This window comes from Mastigoproctus giganteus, chromosome 4 (genome assembly GCF_048544385.1).
Source record: "Mastigoproctus giganteus isolate SK-2022 chromosome 4, ASM4854438v1, whole genome shotgun sequence".
NCBI classification, from domain to species: Eukaryota; Metazoa; Arthropoda; class Arachnida; order Uropygi; family Thelyphonidae; genus Mastigoproctus; species Mastigoproctus giganteus.
Window position 1 is genome coordinate 3,274,521 of NC_143578.1, and position 21,890 is coordinate 3,296,410.

The window sequence follows — 21,890 nt, forward strand, 5'->3', positions numbered from 1 at the left end:
GCTGGACAGTGCAATGTTGATTCAGTTTGGTGTGAAATAGGAACTGGGAAAGCAAAAATGAGGGTAGGAGTTTGTTATAGACCTAATGACTCTGATGAATACAAGGAACAATTATACAGAGAAATAGAGTAGGCTAGTGGAACAGAGTGTCTTATAATGGGGGATTTTAACTTCACAGATACTGACTGGAACTTGTGTGGTGGTCACATGCACAACACTCTTGATCTGATTATCAGCAGTAATTATGCATGCATTAAGGTAGCAGTGATCACAATGTACTGATGTGAGATTTAATTAAACATGTGACTCCCATCAGGGGTAAAGGGAAGGGCTTTTGCTTTCATAAAGGTGACTACAGTGGTCTCAGAGATTTTTTAAGTTCTTACAGTGGGAACAGCTGCTATTACCAACAGCAAATTCTAAATAGGAAGAATTCAAGGAAGCAATCTTGAAGCTACTAGGCTTTTTGTTCTAACTAAGAAATACTGTTCTACGTTTAGGCCCAAATGGATGTTAGAAGTAACGAGACTTGTAGCAGAGAAGAAAAATGCATGGGATGCATATAAATTATCAGGCGACACAGAAGCCTATGATATATATAAGCTAGTCTGTAATCAAATCACAAAGAAGATTAGGCAAGCGAAGGCAGATTATGAGAAATATTTGGCAATGAATGCACAGAAAAACAGCTAAGACTTCTTTACTTATATAAACTCTAAAAGGAAGGGGATAAATCAGATTGGTCCACTTGATATCAATGGTTTGTCTATAGATGATTATGCTCAGGTATCTGATAAACTGAATGAGTATTTTGCATCAACATTCACACATGAGGAGTTATTCAATGAGGGGAGTGCCAAAAGTTTATCAAAAGCTAACAGAGAGCTGTGATTTTGTAATAACTGAGAGCAAAGTGGAGGAGAAATTGTTGAAGTTAAACATAAGGAATGCACCTGGGGTGGATGGGATCTATCCAGTTATATTAAAGGAGGCAGCAAAGGAAGTAAGCAAACCCTTAGCCATAATTATGAGAGCTTCCTTGGACTCAGGGGAGGTCCCCATGGACCGGAGGTGTGCAAATGTATCACCAATTCACAAAGGGAGTTCAAAAGGTGACAAGTAACTACAGACCTGTAAGTATAGCTTGTTCTGGGGAAAACAATGGAATCACTGGTTGAAGAAGCATTTCAGGATCATCTAGACAAGACTGCAATAATAATTAAGACACAGCATGGGTTTGTTAAAGGGAGGTCTTGCCTGACCAATTTAATTGGATACTATGATGTGGTCACAAAACATCTGAATGCCAAAAATAATTTTGATATCATATACTTGGATTTTACGAAAGCTTTTGATCTGTTGCACATGAAAGACTGCTGTACAAACTGGAGAGGTATGGCATTAAGGGTAAGTTGCTACAATGGATAAAGGGATGGTTGAGTGGGAGACGACAAAGAGTGGTAATCAATGGACACTGCCCTTCATGGACAAATGTTACCATCAGTGGAGTTCCCCAGGGTTTGGTGTTGGGTCCATTGTTGTTTTGTATATTTATCAATGATATTGATGAAGGTATATCGGGTTTAATGTCCAAGTTTGCAGATGATACACCACGGTTGGCAGAGTTGTTAACGACAGTAAAGACAGTATGCTACTCCAACTGGATCTAGATAAGTTGGGAAAATGGGCTGAGAAGTGGCAACTGAAGTTTAACGTTGACAAATGCAAAGTACTGCATACGGGTAGCAATAACCAAAGAGAAATGTACCAACTGTGTGGTACAACACTCAGGGAAGTGGAAAGTGAAAAAGACCTGGGAGTAATTCTGCAGTCAAATATGCAGTTCGCTAAGCAGTGCAGATGGGCTGCCAGGGCAGGTCGTGGAGTCTTGTCAATGATATATAGGAATTTTGCTAGCAGGGACAGGGAAATGATTATCCTGTTATACAAGGCAATGGTCAGGCCACACCTAGTACTGTGTACAGGTCTGGAGGCCTCATTTTTGGAAGAGTGTACAGTTGCTAGAACGAGTTGCAATAAGGGGAACAAAGGGATGCTCTTACCAAGAAAGGCTTATGTTCTGCAAATTGCAGCACCTGGGGAGTAGACACCTGCGAGGTGATCTGATTGAGGTCTATAAGGCCTTGAATGGGTTGAGCAAGCTGAATGCTGATGGGATTCTTCCTATTGCTCAGACTAAGAACCTGAGGGAGCACAGTTTCAAATTGAGGAAAGATAGTTGTAGAATAGATGTGCGGAAATTTGCCTTTAGCCAGAGGGTAGTTGATTGGTGGAACAGGCTTCCATCTTTTGTTGTGGAAGCTAATAGCCTAAATAAATTTAAAGCTGAGCTGGACAGGCATTTGGAACGAATGGATTTCTTTTCTTTTTTTTTTTGGCTGTTGCTGCATAAGCTTGCTTTCTTGCATCGTATACTAATGCCAATGTTAATATTGGAAATCCCAGAGGGTTCACTGGGAATTATTGGTTTAAATATCAGAACAGTCCCACCTTTCTATTTAAATTAAAAGGGAATGGTAAAATAGATATCAATTTGTGCATTGGTCATTCCACAATCAGACACGTTTTTTTTTTAATTATTTTTTCTAACATTCAATTTTCACACTATTTTCTTTAACGTTCTCACCCAAAACTTGCCTCATCCATTATTATATTTTTTCCACATCATTCTGCTTTCCTATATTTACTTTCTCTTTTTTAACTCCTCATTTCTGTTTCATTCCACTCACTGCTCTTCCCCCAACTCTCTTCCGAGTTTTATCACATACAATATAATAAATGAATGAATAGTTAAATAAAAAAATTATAGGAGCTCTAAGGTTTTACAAATTTTTGATTACCCTGTATATTCACAAACAGACCTTTCTTTTCTTCTGCATCCTTCTGGCAGGTTTCTCCTTAGGCAGTCTTTGCTCAAATCTTCCTACTGATGCTGTAGATACTTTCGCAAGATTCACTGCCTTCGATAACTAAATGTGAAAAAAAAAAAATAATATATATATATATATATCACTCAGATGCACATATACAGTGTAAGTTCACATCTAAACTGAGAATAAATAAGTGAAACACTGGTCATGGAAATAGTAAAACAAAAATTACAGGGAAACCAAAGAAGAGACCATATGAGGGACATTCAATAAATTATCTACCTTCCCTACAGTTATATTTCAATGATTCATGATTTATCATGTTCCTACTTATCTCAACTTGAATCACACTAATTTTGATCCTGCTGTGTTTTTAGGCTGTACTGTAACAGAAAGAAGGAAGACAAATTATGGATTAATGGAAATTAGAATATAGTTCAGTCATCAATTTTCTCATCAAAGGAAATGGGCCAAAGGCCACTCGTGCAAGGATAGTGGCTGTGCATGGCAACGGTGCCCAGGTGAAATTCTGGTCAAAACAATTCAAGTGGGATAGAGTCCATCAAAGATGATCCACATTCAGGAAGGCCTGTGACAGCCACCACTCCAGAAATGTGCCAAGCTTTGGAAATCCTTGTGCTGAATGACACGTTTAAAGGTGTCCCAAATCTCTAGGACATGTGATATATCTGAGTTATAACCATCCTCCATGAATATTTGGGGATGGCTAAGGTCAGTGCAAGGTGGGTTTTGAATCCTTAAGGTGTTCGTTGCTAAGTTGTATTTTGTTTTCCTTAATGGGTTCTACATGTGAACCCCTGGCGCTTGTTGCACAAGGGGATATTGTGCTATACAGGTGACCCCATTTAACGCTGATAATTCGCTCCTGAAAAACAGAGCGCTAAGTAAATCCACACTAAGCGAACTCCGCATTCCCATAAAGTAATGTATGTATCTGTAAGTTGCGGTCGGTGCCATAGGATATTTCCTAATCAATAATAAACGGTAGTCAAAAGATGCACAAATGTCGGTCAAAATATTTAATATTCAAATATTTGTACATATAAAATATTCTGCATTACATACGTATATAATTATGTGGTAACTACTTACGTATCAAAATTAAACTTAAAATTCCAATTAAAATCATGAATTTAATTGATCTAAATTGATTTTAATTGATTTAATTTAATTGATGAATTTAATCATGAAAAATGTGTCGATTTTGGCTCTCTTCTAAATAAACTAAAAGGGGTATTAATTTTAAATCCCCCGCAGCGTTACCACCCAACAATAAAGTCACCCGATCCTTCGCCGCTTTGAAACCTGGCATGTTTTTTTCTTCTTTCAATATTAAACTTCTTTTAAGCATTTGTTTCCACAAAAGTCTTGCTTCATCTATATTATAAACTTGTTGAGAAGTATAACACACAATACCCCTCGTCAATAATTTTAACAAGTTCTTTTTTGAAAGTTTCGGCTCCTTGATCTGCATTTGTGGCTTCTCCCTAGATTTTAAATCTATTCAACCAGCCCTTACCAGTTTTAAATGGTTCCACATTTTTTTTTTTTTTTTTTTTAGTTGAGTTTTCTTCAGATCATCATATTGGCTAATCTCCCTTTTTTTTTTTTTTTTTTTTTCAATAATATTTAACTTAACCGAATTCTGCATTGGATATTATCTTCAATAAAATTAGTTAACGTCGTTCCATTTCAATCCTGATAGCCGGCCTAGCCCTAGTTGCTTGCAGTGGAACAGCTATCTTTCCTGCTGCTAAAATTAAGTCTTTATTTTTTTATAATTGTTCTTACAGTTAAACTTGCAAGTCCTAAATTATGGCACACATCCGCTTGTCGTTGACAGGAATTGATTCGCTTCAAAACGTCTATTTAATTTTCAAATTCAGTCTTTTTCTTACATTTATAGTCTTCGTACTGTGCCCAGACATTGCTTTTTCATTCTTATCGGACATTATTAATTCTTCGAAAATGTAACTGCATTGGTTGCATTAATTACGATACAGTGTTCAAGTAAACTGTCCATTACGTACAATGTCTAATACTGTACTGAGTGATGACTAGACTTCGGATAAATGCATATAACGCAAATATTACAAGCAATGTACTTGATCATTTTTTAAAAGGTTGATCTCGGAACTACATAACAAGTGACTGTACCGCAATTAAATTAGCATGTGAGAAAATTTCACCGAGCGTGGGAAAATTTCTCAAGTCGGTGTGGGAAGCGTTTTAATGTTAATCAGCATAAAGCGAACCACATTATAACGGGGGCCTGCTGTATATGTAATTCTGTACTTCACATTAAAGATTTATTTATTTATTCTCCATCTAAAGTTAACAACCATTAATTTCTTATCTGTTTTTAATAGTACTTCAAATAGATTTCCAGATATCCCATCATAAGAAATCATACATGTAATAAAAAGCCTAAGTTGAAAATGTACTTCTTTATAACAGTGGTGTTGTGCATTTGTATTTAACATATATCATTTATTGGAAACAGCATCATTATTTTCTCAAATAATGAAAAATTGGACACAGTTATCCTGTGTATTTGAGCACAGAATAAAGTAGAACACACACACACACACACACACACACACACACACACACACACACACACACACACAGAAAATACAAGAATAAAAGGTAGGAGTGAACTTGCAGAATGAAGGAAAAGACTTATAAAAAGAAATATTAATTCTAATTCTACATTAATATGGTTTTATCATTTGATGTCAACAAACCTGCTCTTTGTTCATTGTTTCTGAAGGTGGAAGTCCCATCCTAGGAACTGTAATAAATAAACAAATAAATAAAAAGTTAGATTTTACATAATATTAACTACAATTTCATATATAGAGAACCATTCAGCATGTTATTAGGCTACAGAAATTTGTCTGTAGTGATAAAAAAAAATAATAATAATAAAAAAAAAAAAGTAAATTATACTGTATATTCAAATTATTAGCAAAAAGGCCTTGTGAGTTAGGAATAAGTACTGAAACAAATCTTGTCATTACGGATAAAACATACAAGTATAAAATAAGACTTTATTAAAGATACAGTAAAAATAAAATACAATATACAGAAACTTATTTAAAATTTTCACTATATAACAGCCATTTCTCTCTCTAAAAGGTCATTTTTATAATGGAAATTGTACACATAAAGCACAACACAAAAAATCACTTCAACTAAAGGATGCCAAATAACATACAGCCATCATGTTTACAAAGGCTGCTATTGGCTGAGAGGAAGGACCACATGTCCGATCAGAGACAATTGTAAGCCAAGTCCATAAAGTGAAATAAGTAGGTGCCTCTTAACATGGTCACTGGTCAGTAGAATCAGCAGCTTTATAGAATAAAATTTCAGAAATCAATGCACTACACTTTCATCGGTTCGATTATGAGAATCAATTTTGAATGCCTCTGCGATATTTCTGGAGGTCACCATAAAACAATAAAAACAATTTGCAGTCTCTGGTTTATTGGGCTTTTCCGTTAGTGCAATCTAATTTCAAATGGGTAGTAAACTCGATCTTATTGCATTTGCGATAGTACTGATAGCTGGAATTCTGTGGGTTTTTACGTCATTATTATGGTGAAATGTGTTTCCCCTTCCTCTGCAATCATACAAAAAACAAATAAATTTTCAGAAGCTTCTCTTCATTCCTATTTTTTAATTTTCTTAAACTTGTTACTCTGCAATTTGTGAATGCCGTGGTCTTTGTTATTGATTGCTTATCTTTTTTACTGTTTCAAAATTTACAAAAAATGTCAGTGAACAGATATATCGATTAGCACGTACATATTACAATAGTAATTAAGCTATGTACGTAAGCATATATTTATTTTTATTTTGCTAACCTGTTTGTTATTTGGTTTTTAGGAGCATTAGCAACTAAGACCATATTGCTCTGGGGATATGCGGTGGTCATTCCCTGACCTTTCCACATTCTCCGTATTTGGTGGGCACGGGCTTGAACCCCGGTCTAATCAAGAAGCATGTGCTACACACTGCTGCTCCTGCTCATCTGGCTATGGAGGCACCTTTGCTAACCTGTGGAAAATATTCTTCCGATTTTCATGTATAATTTAATTTTGTTAATTGGCAATGTACAAAAGGGTACTAGGAAAGTTTTGCAATACAGCTTTGTTTATTTAATTTTTTCAAAGTAATTTCCTCTACATTCAATACACCTCTCCATCCTCCGAAACCAATCTTTAAACCAGTTCTGCCAAGTTTCACTAGGAAGTAAAGCACACTCGTTGTCCCAAGCCCGTAGAAGGTCCTCATCACTGGAAAACCGCCTCTCTTTCAGCTTCATTTTCACATGCGGGAACAGTGCAAAGTCGCAGGGAGCAAGGTCTGGACTGTAGGGAGGGTGCTCGAGAAGTTTCAGTCCTGTCATGGTCAAATATTCGGTGCAGGCTTTGGCGCGGTGAGCTGCAGCATCATCGCGATGGAGGTACCAGGTGTCCATTCTTGACTTTGGCCGCAGGTTCTTCATAGATCCAATGACTTTAGGCAGGCATTGTTCAGTATACCACTTAGCTGTGACTGTCTTCTGCGTGTCCAAAACGACACGTTCCACAATTCCACTCGATTTGAAAAATACAGCTATCATTTTCTTCTTTACAGATCGGGATTTTCTGACAATTACGGGTGTGTCGTCATCATCAAAGACCCAAACTTTGTTTTGAGCCTTGGTCGGCAGATCGTAATAGTACAGCCAAGTCTCGTCACCTGTCACGATGTTGTTCACATACCGAGATTGTCCCTTATCAAACTTTTTTAACATCTCCCGGCACCAAGTCACACGTCGTGTCATCTGCTCTTCAGTCAGTTGATGCGGCACCCAGAGAGAACAAAGTTTCTTCACGTGCAAATGATCTTGCAGAATCGAACGAATTGCTGGTGCATTTAGGCACAAAGTATCCTCTATCTGTTGGTAGGTCACTCGCCTGTTTTGGTCAAGCATTTTCCTCACAGCAGTAACGTTTTCCTCCGTAACTGACGTTCGTGGCCTTCCCGGCCTCTCCGAATCCTCCAGAGTGAAATTTCCTCTTTGGAATTCTCTATACCACTTGAATATCGTTGTACGATGTGGACAATCATCATCTAGTGCAAGAGTCATTTCTTCTAAGCACTGGTCTATGGTTAAACCACGCACGAAATTATACTGCAAAGCTGTCCTTATCTCATTTCGTGACCACGATGCCATCGCAAGCACTTTACATTCTCACTACTAATGAATAACTGAGCCCATCAACTTGGCGCGGCGGCTACTATGCACGTATGAACATGTCTCAACATGCAGCAACAAGCAGCTTCCTGTGATTCATTGTTGCGTCATATTGCAAAACTTTCCTAGTACCCTTTGTAATAAAGCATTAATTTGTATTTATATCTTTACTTTTATAGCCTGTGGATAATATTCCTCCTATTTTTGCTTATCGGAATTGCTGTTTAAAAGAATTAAAATTTAATTTGCAAACGGGATCACGATAACCGGCACAAACCACATATCGTATAATGAACGGAGAGTCCATCGTAAAGTGAACCAATGTAAAGCAGTGGTGTACACACACGCGCACAGAGAGAGAGAGAGAGAGAGAGAGAGAGAGAGAGAGAGAGAGAGAGAGAGAGAGATCGAGAGAGAGAGAGAGAGAGAGAGAGAGAGAGAGAGAGAAATGGTAAAAGTTATAAAAGAACTAAAAGCAATAAGAATACAAAAACAAAATATACGATTAAGAAGCTTTTAGAACACTGTGCCTCTTTATCAACTTGGAAGCAAAGCGGTGTGACATATATCATTGTACTTCACAGAGGCACAACGTATATGAATGTGCTTCAACAAACCAACACAGATCATGAAGGAGGACAAAACATCAAATGTCAGACTCTGAAGAAGTAGGTTGGTGTACATTTGCCAGTTATAAGCTCACAATCTTTCATTATGCTATAAAATAACCACTTCTACAATAGGGTTATACACCCTATTATAGATTCCGCAATTGCGATTAATGTTGCAACCCACCTATGAAACAGAAGCGATGATGAGAATCATGTTCGCAGTCCAAAATTAACAATGGAACACGGGTTACAATTCACATCCTGCTCACACCAATAATGCTCAGCAACAGCAGAGTGAGCAAAGTTTTCTTCACACAATTTTCCCTCATGTTCCAAGATGCAATCAAAAAGCTTCTGATCTGACTTGACAATATAGCACACCCAGCAATATGGACATGTGATCCAATAAACAGAATCTGCACAATGCAGCAAGGGAATAACATATTTAACTGTGGAAACCATTGACTGCAACTTCCTGCCAGGAAGCTGCACACAACCAATATGGTACATCACAACATTCTAGCAAGATGTGTAGATATGCCCAGATAATTGGGAATATAAGCAGTGACAATTAACTCACTATTGCAGTCCAAACAGGAAACAGAATTATTACCATGTAACTAAAAAATATCCAAACCATGCATGGCAGGACAATATCAGCACCTACACAAATTTGTCCAAATCTTAGAGATCTTGGCATCCCTGTTGACAGTGTAATCACAGTAGGATCAAGCACAGCTAAATAACACTCGTGCTGTGCTATGCAGATGTCCTTGGGCATGTACTGACTTATAATTGTTGAACTGTCTTTGGCACATTGGTTTTCTGTAGTAGTAGTAGTAGTAGTAGTGGCATGTGATGCAAGAAAGCAAATGTATGAGCTTATGCAGCATCAGCCAAAAAAAAAAAAAAAAAAAAAAATCACACCATTCCCTCCAAATGCCTGTCCAGTTCCTCCTTAATTTATTCAACCTATCAACTTCCACAACGACAGATGGAAGTTTGTTCCAGCAATTAACCACCGCTGGCTAAAGGCAAATTTCCGCACATCCAATCTACATCTGTCTTTTCTTAATTTGAATTTATGCCCCCTTAGGTTCGTAATCTGAACAAGTGGAAGGATCCCATCAGAATTCAGCGTGCTCAACCCCATTCAAGGCCTTATACACATCAATCAGATCACCGCGCAGGTGCCTAGTCTCCAGCCACTGCAATTTGCAGAACTTAAGCCTCTCTTGGTAAGAGGATCCCTTCATTCCCCTCACCAATCTTGTTGCCCTTCTCTGTACACGCTCAAGTAAATCTACATGCTTTCCTAAATGAGACCTCCAGACCTGTACACCGTACTCAAGGTGTGGCCTGACCATTGCCTTATACAGAGGGATAATCACCTCCGTTTCCCTGCTAGCAAAATTCCTATATATCATTGACAAAACCCCATGACCTGCCCTGGCAGGCAGCCTGTCTACATTGCTCAGAGAACTTCATATCTGACTGCACAATTACTCCCAGGTCTTTTCATTTTCTACCACCTTAAGTGTAGTACCACACAGTTGGTACGTTTCTCTGGGGTTACTTCTACCCATATGCAGTACTTTGCATTTGTCAAGGTTAAACTTCAGTTGTCACTTCTTAGCCCATCTGCCCAAATTATCTAGATCCTGTTGCAGTAGCACACTGCCATTACTGTCATTAACAACCCTGCCAACCTTTGTATCATCTGCAAACTTCGACATTAAGCCTGATATACCTTTGTCAATATCATTGATAAATATACAAAACAGTGGACCTAACACCGAACCCTGTGGGACTCCACTAATAACATTAGTCCAAGAAGAGCAGCACCCATTGATTACCACCCTCTGTCTTCTCCCACTTAACCATCCTTTTATCCATTGTAGCAACTTACCCTTAATACCATTCTGCTCCAATTTGTATAACGAGGTTACCAAACAGGAATCCACACACCAAACTAGGACATCTAGAAATGAAAGAGTATGATCTCCTTCAAACTCCATAGTAAAACAGATATGAGGAGAAGAATTGAGATACTGGAGGAGGAGCAGCTCTGATCTGACTATTGAAATTATATGGAAACTATGCTGAAATGATATTTGGCATATAAGACAACTTCTATTTTTTGCCTTGAAAATTCATACTTAACTTATATTCACTGTATAAGTCAACCCGCACCCCTCCCTTTTTAAGTACAGTCAGTCCTCGTATAACACATGTTTACACTACATGAATTCGATCATACACAATTTATAAATAGGGGAACGATATATTATATAACACGAACTGAATTCGCTTATGCACGATTCGCCTTTGTGTTTACAAGAAATGGCAGTCAGACGCGGAATCACCCCAACTGAACGCAACACGATAGGAATGAAGAGGAGATTCTGAAAATGTATTTGTTTTTTATATCAGTGAAGGGGAAACACATTTCACCATAATAACGTAAAAAGCAACACAATTCCAACTATCGGTATAATTGCAAATGCAATTAGATCGAGTTTCTACCAGTTTCAGATTCCACTAGCAGAAACGCAACTGGATTTTTATTGTTTTATGGCAGTAACCCCTAAAAATGTGAGGTGTTAATAGTGTATCTCTGCCTTTACGGTGTTGTTTATTCAGTCGCTACGCTGCGCGCAGCTTTGTTTATGTGTATCAAGCGTGCCTCGTTTTGTAATTGTTCTTTATTCCCTACAAATGAGTAAAATACTTAAAAGGTGTGAAAAGGAACCGTCCTGGTGAAGACACTGCAGATTCAGAGAGAGAGAGAGAGAGAGAGAGAGGAAAGCAATATCGATAAACAGAGGCGGACTGGGTCAAAAATTCTTACACAGGAAAAAATTTATAGTGGCCTCATACTATGGTTTATGGCCAAAATCACACCGGCCTCCGGCCCACAGAAAGGCCATAAGCCCGGTAAGGCTTATGGCCAGTCCACTTCTGTCGATAGAGAAAAAATATGAAATTGTGAAACGCTTTGAGCGAAATGAAAGACCATGTGATATTGCACATGCTACAGACCTAAATGAGGCAACGCCGAGAATTACAAAGAATGCAGAGAAAATAAAAACAACTTTCATAGCAGGAACAACTCAAAGTGTAATTAAAATCCATTAGATTAAGACGCAAATAATTGGAAGAGATGGAACGGCTGTCATCTGTTTGGATAGAAAATCAAACAAAAAAGTTTGCTTACGATAGAAGCAAAAGCATTAGCAATATTTTATTAGGTAATAGTCATAATAAAATACTTACGTATTACTTAAAATACTTAAGTAATTAAAATACTTACGTATTACGTATAACAATAAATAATCGTAATAAAATACTTACATATTTTATTACGATTATTTATTGTGTTTGGTAATGTTTTGGTTACAAATGTGTGTTCAATCTTGGGTGGTCGGCACCTAACCCTATTTTTCCCATAGGGTCTGTTTATATTGCACGAGGGTTTCTAGGAACACAACCATCGTGCTATACGAGGACTGACTGTAATTTTTTGTATCATACATGGTATAATATTCCAGTAAAATCCATATAAACCTCTTCCTTCACACATAAAAATACAATTAGGAAACAAATTTAGATTTACCATGGTAATTTCACATACAATTCAAATAAAGTGTTTGTTAATGTAAAAATTTTTTTTAAATTCATTGTTTGGCAATTAACCAGTGCACATATATAGCACATTGCTGCACTTGATTGTACATGGTGGCTGTGCATTTTGGAACTTCATAGCAGGTTAGTTTTTGGAATAATTTTGAGGTATTTTTTTAAATTTAATATACTAAACTGTAGTTGCTATATAGTTTGAATATATATAGTCTTAGTTTATTTTTGTATTTAGTTAAGTATTTAGAAAGCTACTGCTTAATATTTACAAGGCCTTTGTTATTTGATATTTTAGAAAGCTACAGCTTAATATTTACAAGGCCTTTGTTATTTAATATTTTAGCAGAAAATTCCATTTGGTAGCTTAAATTTAACTTCACTAGTGGTTAAAGGTTTTTTTTAGCAGTTTAATTTCTGTAATAGTCTGTTAATTTAAATCCTATAATATAATGTAAATTTAAATTTTCTAAAGTATTAAAAAAAAAAAAAAAAAGCTACTGCTTAATACAGTAAATCCCCTGCTATTCGCAGTTTTGCGTATTCACGATCGCTAATTTAATATAAAATGAAACCTAAAAAAATGTGAATTTTAAAGCGCCGTGAATATTTTCCGCCATAAAAAAATATGGACGTGGCTAAAATTATCTTTCCTGGTCAAAACAGCGCTCAGTGGGTGTGTGGGGGGGGGGGTGACAAAATCGCAAGTGTGGATGTTTCTCGCTAATCCTTGTTCAGTATGTGTTATGCGCTTGTCATGGAAGGTTTCGTCATTTGCTTTTAATTTATATGCTTATAAATTGAATAAATTTATCAATTTATAAATTGATATGCTTACAAAAGTGATAAATCTACAGTTTTGCAGTGTAAAACAGACTTTTTCGAATGTGTTAATGGAAGAAAGTGACTTTATTGTGGACAAGTTCTTTCTAACCTGTACAAAAAAATGGCTACGAATAACAAGGGAAATGTGAAAATATCAAAGGTGATGACATTAGCGAATAAAATTGAGTTATTAGACAAAATTTCTAATGGTGAAAGTGTCTCCTCAGTGGCAAAACATTATAAAATCAATGAGTCAACGGTACGATCAATCAAAAAATCGAAAGAAAAAATCTGCCGCAGTGTCTGTGAAAACGTGCTAATTGCTTAAAAAATTTGCTCTATAACTCGTGATGTTAAATTAGAAAAAAATGGAAAAAGCTTTAAATCTGTGGATAGAAGACCAAACTCAAAATAAAATTCCTTTAAGTTCACTCATCATTCATGAAAAAGCAAAACACCTTTATCAACACTTTAGCGAAACTGGTGATAGCACTGGTGGGATAAGTTTTTTTGCTAGCAAAGGTGCTGGTTTGAAAGATTTAAATATTACATTTAATATTAAATTGTGTCTTATTTTCATTTCGATGCCATATGCTTGCATTTCACTATGTACTGTCTATGTTATTGTTATTCGGTTTTTAGGAGCTGTTGTTGTCATGTTTGTTATTTTGGTTTTTAGGAGCATTAGCAACTAAGGCCATATTGCTCCGGGATATGCGGTCATCATTCCCTGACCTTTCCACATCCTCCGTATTTGGTGGTGATGGGCTCGAACCCTGGTCTAATCAAGAAGCGTGTGCTACACACTGCTGCTCCTGTCCACCTGGCTACGGAGGTGCCTCACTGTCTATGTACATAGTCATATTATGAAGGTACATATAATACATACATAGACAAAATTTTAGACTAGTTTTTCTTATATATTTCATACTTTGGAACAGGACCCCTTTATTACTATGGGAGCCATAACTCAGTATTTGTGTTTTCGGTATTTGCGACATTTCTCAGGAACGTAACCCCCGAAAATAGCGGGATTTACTGTATTCAGACAGCCCTTGTTATCAACATTTTGGTGTGAACTTAGTAACTTTCGTTCAGTAACTTAAATTTAATTTCTCTAGTGTTTAAAGTTTTGTCAACGGTTTTATTTCTGAAATATCATGTAAATTCAAATTTTTTCAATTTTCTGAATGTCAAATTTTACCTTAATAATAGTTACTACATGATCCACTTACATTACCAAGTCCAAGGATATTGTGACCTAGATGGAAATACCTGTGGGCATTTCTGATGTATGTCATGAGTTCATCATTTGTTAGTCTGTGGCATGTATTCTAAGGTTGGTCTAGTGGACAAACCTAGCTCGACTACCATTCTTTCCTTTGCACCCCATGTACGGATCTCAAATCAGAACTTGGTGCATTACAAGAAGAATTTGATTCATTAGGGCAGGCACTTGTTTCTTCATCTGAAGAAATGAGTGCCCTTCCCTAAAAACAAAAGGGACTGGGAGCTTGTCAGGGGAAATATCTCATGACCTGTCAAGTGATAGACCTCTGATTCAGGCCCCAGATAAGAATAGTCAAGTATAACTCAGGGAAACAGATATTTTTTGTAATAAAGACAGGTGGACCAGAGCTAGGGTGTTTGCCAGGAGTAACAACTGATGATGTTACCAACATTTTATCAGATTTTAAAGGGGAGTAAAGAGAGCATTATTATTCATGCGGGGACTAACAATATTAAACGAACACGACCTGACTATTTGTTGGATAAATATAGACCATGCTGAAGAAATGTCATGAGTTAGGTCAAAATGTCTCTGTCTCTACAATTCTGCCCAGACACGACTGGAGGGATTATATGATGAAAGCCTTGTGGATGAACTGAAGACACCAGGGAATCTGCAAGACTTTGGGGAAAGGAGATTTTTATCAGTGTGGCCTGCACCTGTAGGTAGAAGGAACCTATTTTTTATTATTATAATTATTAATATCTGTTTATTGTTCTGCTCTGAGCCACCCCCTGGACAACAGTAAGCTGGGGGGGGATTATTACATTCAAATGTTAAGGAAGGGAGATGTGTCCAGGGTTACATGGAGCCATGTGTGTGCTTACCTGAAATGTTAAGCACAAATGACTTAATCATTTTGTAGAGATGGTATTCATTTGAACAAAGGTGGTGCAAAGATTTTTGCCAGTACCATTGATGAATAATCCATAAACTAAGACAAAACATTCATTTGTATAATATTCCCTCCTCTAATAACTTTCAAATTAGAGGCAATGGTAATGCTGTCATTAAATCAAGTTATCAGAAATACAGGTTAATAAAGTGCCAGCACGATAGCATCCAGAATCCAGTAATATGAGATTCCATGCTATCAAAACAACAGAGACTTCACAAAAATCAGACCTCAACAAAATCTTTCCAAGACTAAAAATAACTATCTAGAGAGGAGAGATCTTCAATAAAAACTTAGAGAGATCCATCACAGTATTAAAGGCAATACATTTGTAATAATTAACACCTTGTATTATGCAGCTAAAATCAGAAATCTACTAGAGGATATTTCAGTTTATTCCTCAGTTCCCAAAGATTATTTGGAGCTGCTGTATATATTTACCAACATTAAAGTGCATAAAAAGGGATTCCCAGCCAGAATTCTACAGGAAATTCCACCCCATTTTCTACAGTTACAGCTAGGGGTCTCTACAGAAATCTGAAATACAACTGGTTTTATTTAGTTATTGGGCCTATTCAGGTTTAATTGTATCAACCTCTCTTTTCATACCAATAAACTAATAAATATGTCACATAGTAAAGTGTCTTTTATTAAATTTTCTTACATGGCAGTATTTCAATGTCCTTCTCAAGTTAAATTAATTTTTATAATTTAAAAATTTAACAGTTATGACAGTTTGGGATGACTATTATAGTTTTCTACAACTGCAGAAATTGATATCTAAATCAGCTAATTAGAATTAATGACTAAAATAAAACCAGAAGAAAATAAATGAATCAAAGGAATGTTCCAATATTTACCTTTCCCTTTTTGGCAGGCAATATTTCTCAGTCTCTGAAATTCATTTTTAGCAATACGTTCTTTCTTTTCATCCTTTTTCTTGGAAAAATAATCAACATTTGGATCTAAAAAAAAATTAAACAAACATTTTATGTAGTTTCATAGTAAACGCTATTCTAATACAATGCATATGTTTAAGTTATCTTATGTCTGGGAAGAATCTTTTAAGAGTTTGGTAATTTAAATCTATGCCAAGCCAACTGAAGCCACAAAGCACTAGTGTATTACTGTGTGTGTTCTTAAGCCTTTACTTGACTCTTGCCCACAGAGGAAAGCAGCAGCAGCAGTGGCAAAAGCTGGTCCCCCACCCACCCACCCACCCCACAACCTGGTCAAAAATGTATGTAAATTGCAATGAGTAAGACCATAAAGTGATCTGCTGGGGTGTACCTTAAGTTTAAGATATGAGTGGTAATGCTGACCACTTCAAAAGAAAAAAGCTTGAAAAATGTAGTAGTAGTAGTAGTGGCACATGATGCAAGAAAGCAAGTGTAGGAGCTTATGCAGCATCAGCCAAAAAAAAAAAAAAAAAAAAATCACACCATTCCCTCCAAATGCCTGTCCAGTTCCTCCTTAAATTTATTCAACCTATCAACCTCTACAACGACAGATGGAAGTCTGTTCCAGCAATTAACCACCCGCTGGCTAAAGCGGGTTAAAATTTGAGTTAAAATTTGTGTAAGATGCTTTTATTGTTTTGATAGATATTTTTAAATCTTACTCAAGGGCGAAAAATTAGTTCATTACATGCTACAAGGTTTCAAGAAATGATACCTTTCTTTTCACTACCTGTTGAGTCACCAAGGAGTGTTGAAATGTATCAGGGAGAGGAGTAACCAAGGAGGAATTATCAGGTGACGCAGAAGCCTGTGGCAGATATAAGCTAGTCTGTAATCAGGTCACAAAGGAGGTTCGGCAGGCAAAGGCGGATTACGAGAAATCTTTGGCAAAAGATGCTAAGAAAAACAGCAAGGATTTCTTTACTTATATAAACTCTAAAAGGAAGGGGATGAATATGATTGGTCCACTTGACATCGATGGTTCGACTGTTGATGATTCTGCTCAGATAGCAAACAAACTGAATGAGTATTTTGCATCTACATTCACACGTGAGGAATTATTACAATTTGAAAATGGAAGAAGGTTATCAAATTGTAGCAGTGTGCTTAATGATTTTGTAATAACTGAGAGCAAAGTGGAGGAGAAATTGTTGAAGTTAAACATAAGAAAGGCACCTGGGGTGGATGGGATCTATCCAGTTATTTTAAAGGAGGCGGCAAAGCAACTAAGCAAGCCCTTAGCCATAATTATGAGAGCATCCTTGGACTCAGGGGAGGTTCCCACGGACTGGAGATGTGCAAATGTGTCCCCAATTCACAAAGGTGGATCGAAGGGTGACACGAGTAATTACAGACCAGTTAGTTTAACTTCTGTTCCGGGTAAAATAATGGAGTCGCTGGTTAAAGATGCATTGCAGGATCATCTAGACAAGACTGCAGCACCGAGCTTGAACCGGGGTTCAAGCCCGGATGTGACGGGCTTGAACCCCGGTCTAATCAAGACGCGTGTGCTACGCATTGCTGCTGCTCCTTCCCACCTGGCTACGGAGGCACCTCCAAGAAAGAGTAAGGATACCATCAGCATTTAGCTTACTCAATCTATTTAAAACATTAAACACTTCAATCAGGTTTTCTTGCAGGTGCTTGGTTTCCAGATGTTGCAATTTACAGAAGTGAAGTCTTACTTGATAAGAGTACCCTTTTGTGCTCCTGCCTAATTTTATTGCCTCTCTCTTTGAACACAATTTAATGCAATTAGCATTAAGTATGATCTTAAGGACATGACAATAGTGAATAAATGATATTAAAAGAAACATTCTCACAAATTATTAATTGCCAATTAATTAATTAACATAAATAGTAACTTAAAAGTTATAAATTTCATGATAAATAACAAACTGGACATTTCTGCTGTCTAGTATATTAAACATAATTATAAGAAATACATCAATAAATATAGCCCAATACATACCAGCATTGTCTGGGACCTCTATTAACCAATCAGACTTTTCATTATCAGCTCGCCGATATCCCCATCGAGGTTTCCATTCCTTTAAGTTGGGAAGGGAAAAAAATGACAGACAAATTGCATTATCTACCCTTTGAGTAACTCAATATTTATATAACTAATAACTCTACACAAATCATGTTACAATACAACCAGGAAAATTAATTATCTTACTTTCTTAAATTCTATTAATACTAATATTTCCATACCTTATCTAGTATTAGTATTATTTTATTTTGTTCTGTATTTATGATATAATATGAAATCATATTACAAACACCAATTAACATCACTCCTATACAATGTCACCAATTAATGTCAATTCTAGTTATCATTTATAGTTAGTATCATTTGCAAGTACAATATACAGATACTAAAAATGTTGTATGGTATTATATTGTACTGCACTGTCTATAACACTTTTTAGCATCTATAAACTATATATTTTTAATATCTTTAGGTACATATTTAAAATATATATATATATATATATATATGCATACTTACTCGAGTTGTTTCATCCCATACAAGTTTTTCTTTATTTTTTTTCTGGATGCCTTTCTGCCTAGCAAACTGTTCCCACTTGGTTGGTGGTTTTGCTTTGGGAATCTACAAAGACAGTCTCTCTCTTATTAATCTATTCTACAAAGTTTCTGATTACAGCCCAATTTTACAATGAGTATAGAAAAATTCTCTTCTTAAAATGAGTATACAAACAATAAATGTAAGAATTCGTACATCCATGGTTATAAAATTGAAAATGTCAAAAAGGTTAAAATATGTAATTATGTACTATCAAAGATGGATGACCTATAAAAAAATAAATAAATAAAAGGGCAGCATTTCAGAGTTTATATGAGTAATGTGATTTTCATTAAGAAAATATCAACACTGAGTTCCAAGTGAAGGCAGATGCATCTTGCATATAATATTTCATATTATTAATCAGTTCTATATGATTTGGTAGTAATAGTCGGAATTCAGAGATTTAGATACTTATCCATTGTTTCATCTTCTTCAAATATCATTCATTGGCTGTTGGTGCAACAGTTGCCATAGCTGTAATATACTGCAGTCTGGTTAGATGTCACAGATTTGTTTAAATATATTTTTAACTATTATTCATTATTTTAATTTTTTTTTCAAAAAAATTTAAATTCATTGTCCTGCAAAATAATTTTACATGAGTAGGTGGGCAATATATCTCTCACTATTGGACATACTGGGTATGTACAACAATGAAAAATCAGATTTTTCCAGTTCTAATAAGATGCAGATCATAAATCAAAACAATAATGAAGGAATACTAAAATCCGTACCGATTTAATTTAAAAATGAAATCCGTTTTATGATGTTTTAAATTTAACACAGCTATAAAAATGTATAAAATATATAAAAAGCTTAGTAGCCTCCAAAATTAAGTTTCTGAAGGCTTCCCATTAAAAATTCAGTGTTGTTAGCATCATCAGTTGATCTCACTGTACAGAATTTAAAACTGTCTGAGACCCCCCCCCCCCCCGTAGTCACCTTTATGAAAGCAAAAGCCCTCTTGAGCAAAAGCAAAAGCAAAAGCCCTCCCTCTTGAGAAGGGCTTTTGCTTTGGTAGTCACATCTTTAAGGGAATTACTTAATTCCTTAAAAGATGTAACTTTCGGTACATTGTGATCATTGTCACCCAGTGGTTCCTTTATCTGCAAATTCTTAATGCATGAATAATCATTGCTGATAATCAGATCAAGACTACTACTCCCTGTGGTAGTCTCTCGAACATGTTGCTGTAGAAAACAGTCATCCAATAAATCCACAAAGTCTTGCTAGTGTGCGAGTGACCAATTCACAAGTTCCAGTCAATATCTGGAAAGTTAAAATCCCCCATTATAAGACATTCTGATTTACTGGCCCACTCTTATATCTCTCTGCACAATTGCTCATTATACTCATCAGATTCATTCTATAACACATACCTACTCTCATTTTCCCTTTCCCAGTGCAAACAGACTCAACATTGCATTGCCCATCAACATCAATTGGATGCACTTCCTGAGATTTTATGTGTTTCTTAACTAGTAGCATAACCCTTCCTCCATTCCTGTCCTGTCTATTCTTTCTGAACACACTGTACTCCCCAAATTCCAATTCTGCACTGCTTGTTTGTGTGACACCACATCTCTGATATCCCAACAATATCTGCCTTTGATGTCTTGACTAGCACATCAAGCTCATCAAATTTATTAACTATAGTCCTAGCATTGGTGTACATGCAAGTATACATGTACCTGTTTGTACTCTTAGTTACCCTAACACAGCCCATGTATTTATTTATCCCACTATGACTCCCAGCAGTCCTGGAAATCTCCATTGCCTTGCTTTCCAGGCTGATGCTCATTCTAATAGAAGCAGTGCAAGAATCACTTTTGTCTCTGCCTGTGGCCACTGTTAACCTTTTAGTCTGTGTATCTCCAGGCGCCTCCGTAGCCAGGTGGGCAGGAGTGGCAGTGCGTAGCACACGCTTCTTGATTAGACCGGGGTTTGAGCCCATGACCACCAAATACAGAGAATGCGGAAAGGTCAGGGAATGACCACTGCATATCCCCGGAGCAATATGGCCTTAGCTGCTAATGCTCCTGAAAACCAAATAACAACAACAACAATCCCCCTCAAGCTAGCAGTTTTCCAACCCACCTCAATAGCATCAGCAAATATTCTTGCACCTTTCTCATCCCTGCAGAAGCAGTCTCTCCTGTCAACAAGCACAGACCAGGCTGAAAAAAATTCTACCCCTCGAGCCTTGCATAATCTCTCCAGAGCCAAATTGATCGACAAGGCTCTCATCATATACTTCATCCTATCGTGTCTGGGCAGAATTGCAGACGCTTTCACATTCAACCCTACCTCACAACGTTTTTCAACACTGACCTGTACTTGTTGAGTAAATCTGCAGATCTCTTACTCTTAATGTCATTAGTTCCAGTGTGTACAACAATATCACCTTTTGTGCCCTTAAAAGATGATATCTGCTCTGCAATGTCATCAACTTTTGCCCCTGGCAGACATACCTTGGTCCTGTTCCACCTATCCTTCTTGCATAGTATATTCTCCGTCTCCCTGATAATAGAGTCACCAACAAACAATAACTAGTTCCTTTGGGACCAGTGCATTCTGCTTTGGAGATTGCCTCTGCATTGCCAGATGCACAGGAGTGAGCTCTGCCATTGAGCTGGGTAGCTGAGAGATTGGCTGTGCAAAGTAAAATTCTTCTTTTTACAGTGTCACAGAGAGTGGCACCTATTTTATTTTTGCTGATTCTTTGGTGTGGGCCTCTCCTTGACAAGCAATGTGATATCTCACTTTCAGTGAGGTTTCTAATAATTCTTTTTTACAACTCAGAAATAGAGATTTCACCAACAAAGTATTTTTTATGTAATATTTCTTTTTCTCTTTGAAATAAGCAATGGTCTTACCATTCAAGTCTTGATGACTGATGTCTTTCAAAATGCCTCAT

The 21,890-nt window shown here is 36.6% G+C and overlaps 2 protein-coding genes across 2 annotated transcripts in view; one reads left to right on the forward strand and one right to left on the reverse strand.

Moving 5' to 3' along the window:
* Positions 1-6,857, forward strand: part of LOC150086339 (endonuclease V-like) — a 164,774-nt gene extending 157,917 nt beyond the window's left edge. Inside the window, exon 10 of the mRNA XM_090371313.1 lies at positions 6,807-6,857. The gene's annotated coding sequence lies outside the window, so the exon portion shown is untranslated. The remainder of the gene's footprint in view (positions 1-6,806) is intronic.
* The window catches only part of LOC150086340 (ribosome biogenesis regulatory protein homolog), a 67,327-nt gene that overhangs the window by 21,841 nt on the left and 23,596 nt on the right, over positions 1-21,890 (reverse strand). Inside the window, exons 5-9 of the mRNA XM_090371278.1 lie at positions 18,896-18,997; positions 18,353-18,431; positions 16,282-16,386; positions 5,660-5,706; positions 2,883-2,990 (exon numbers count right to left, since the gene is read on the reverse strand). Coding sequence (XP_090227404.1) covers positions 2,883-2,990; positions 5,660-5,706; positions 16,282-16,386; positions 18,353-18,431; positions 18,896-18,997 — 441 coding nt within the window. The remainder of the gene's footprint in view (positions 1-2,882; positions 2,991-5,659; positions 5,707-16,281; positions 16,387-18,352; positions 18,432-18,895; positions 18,998-21,890) is intronic.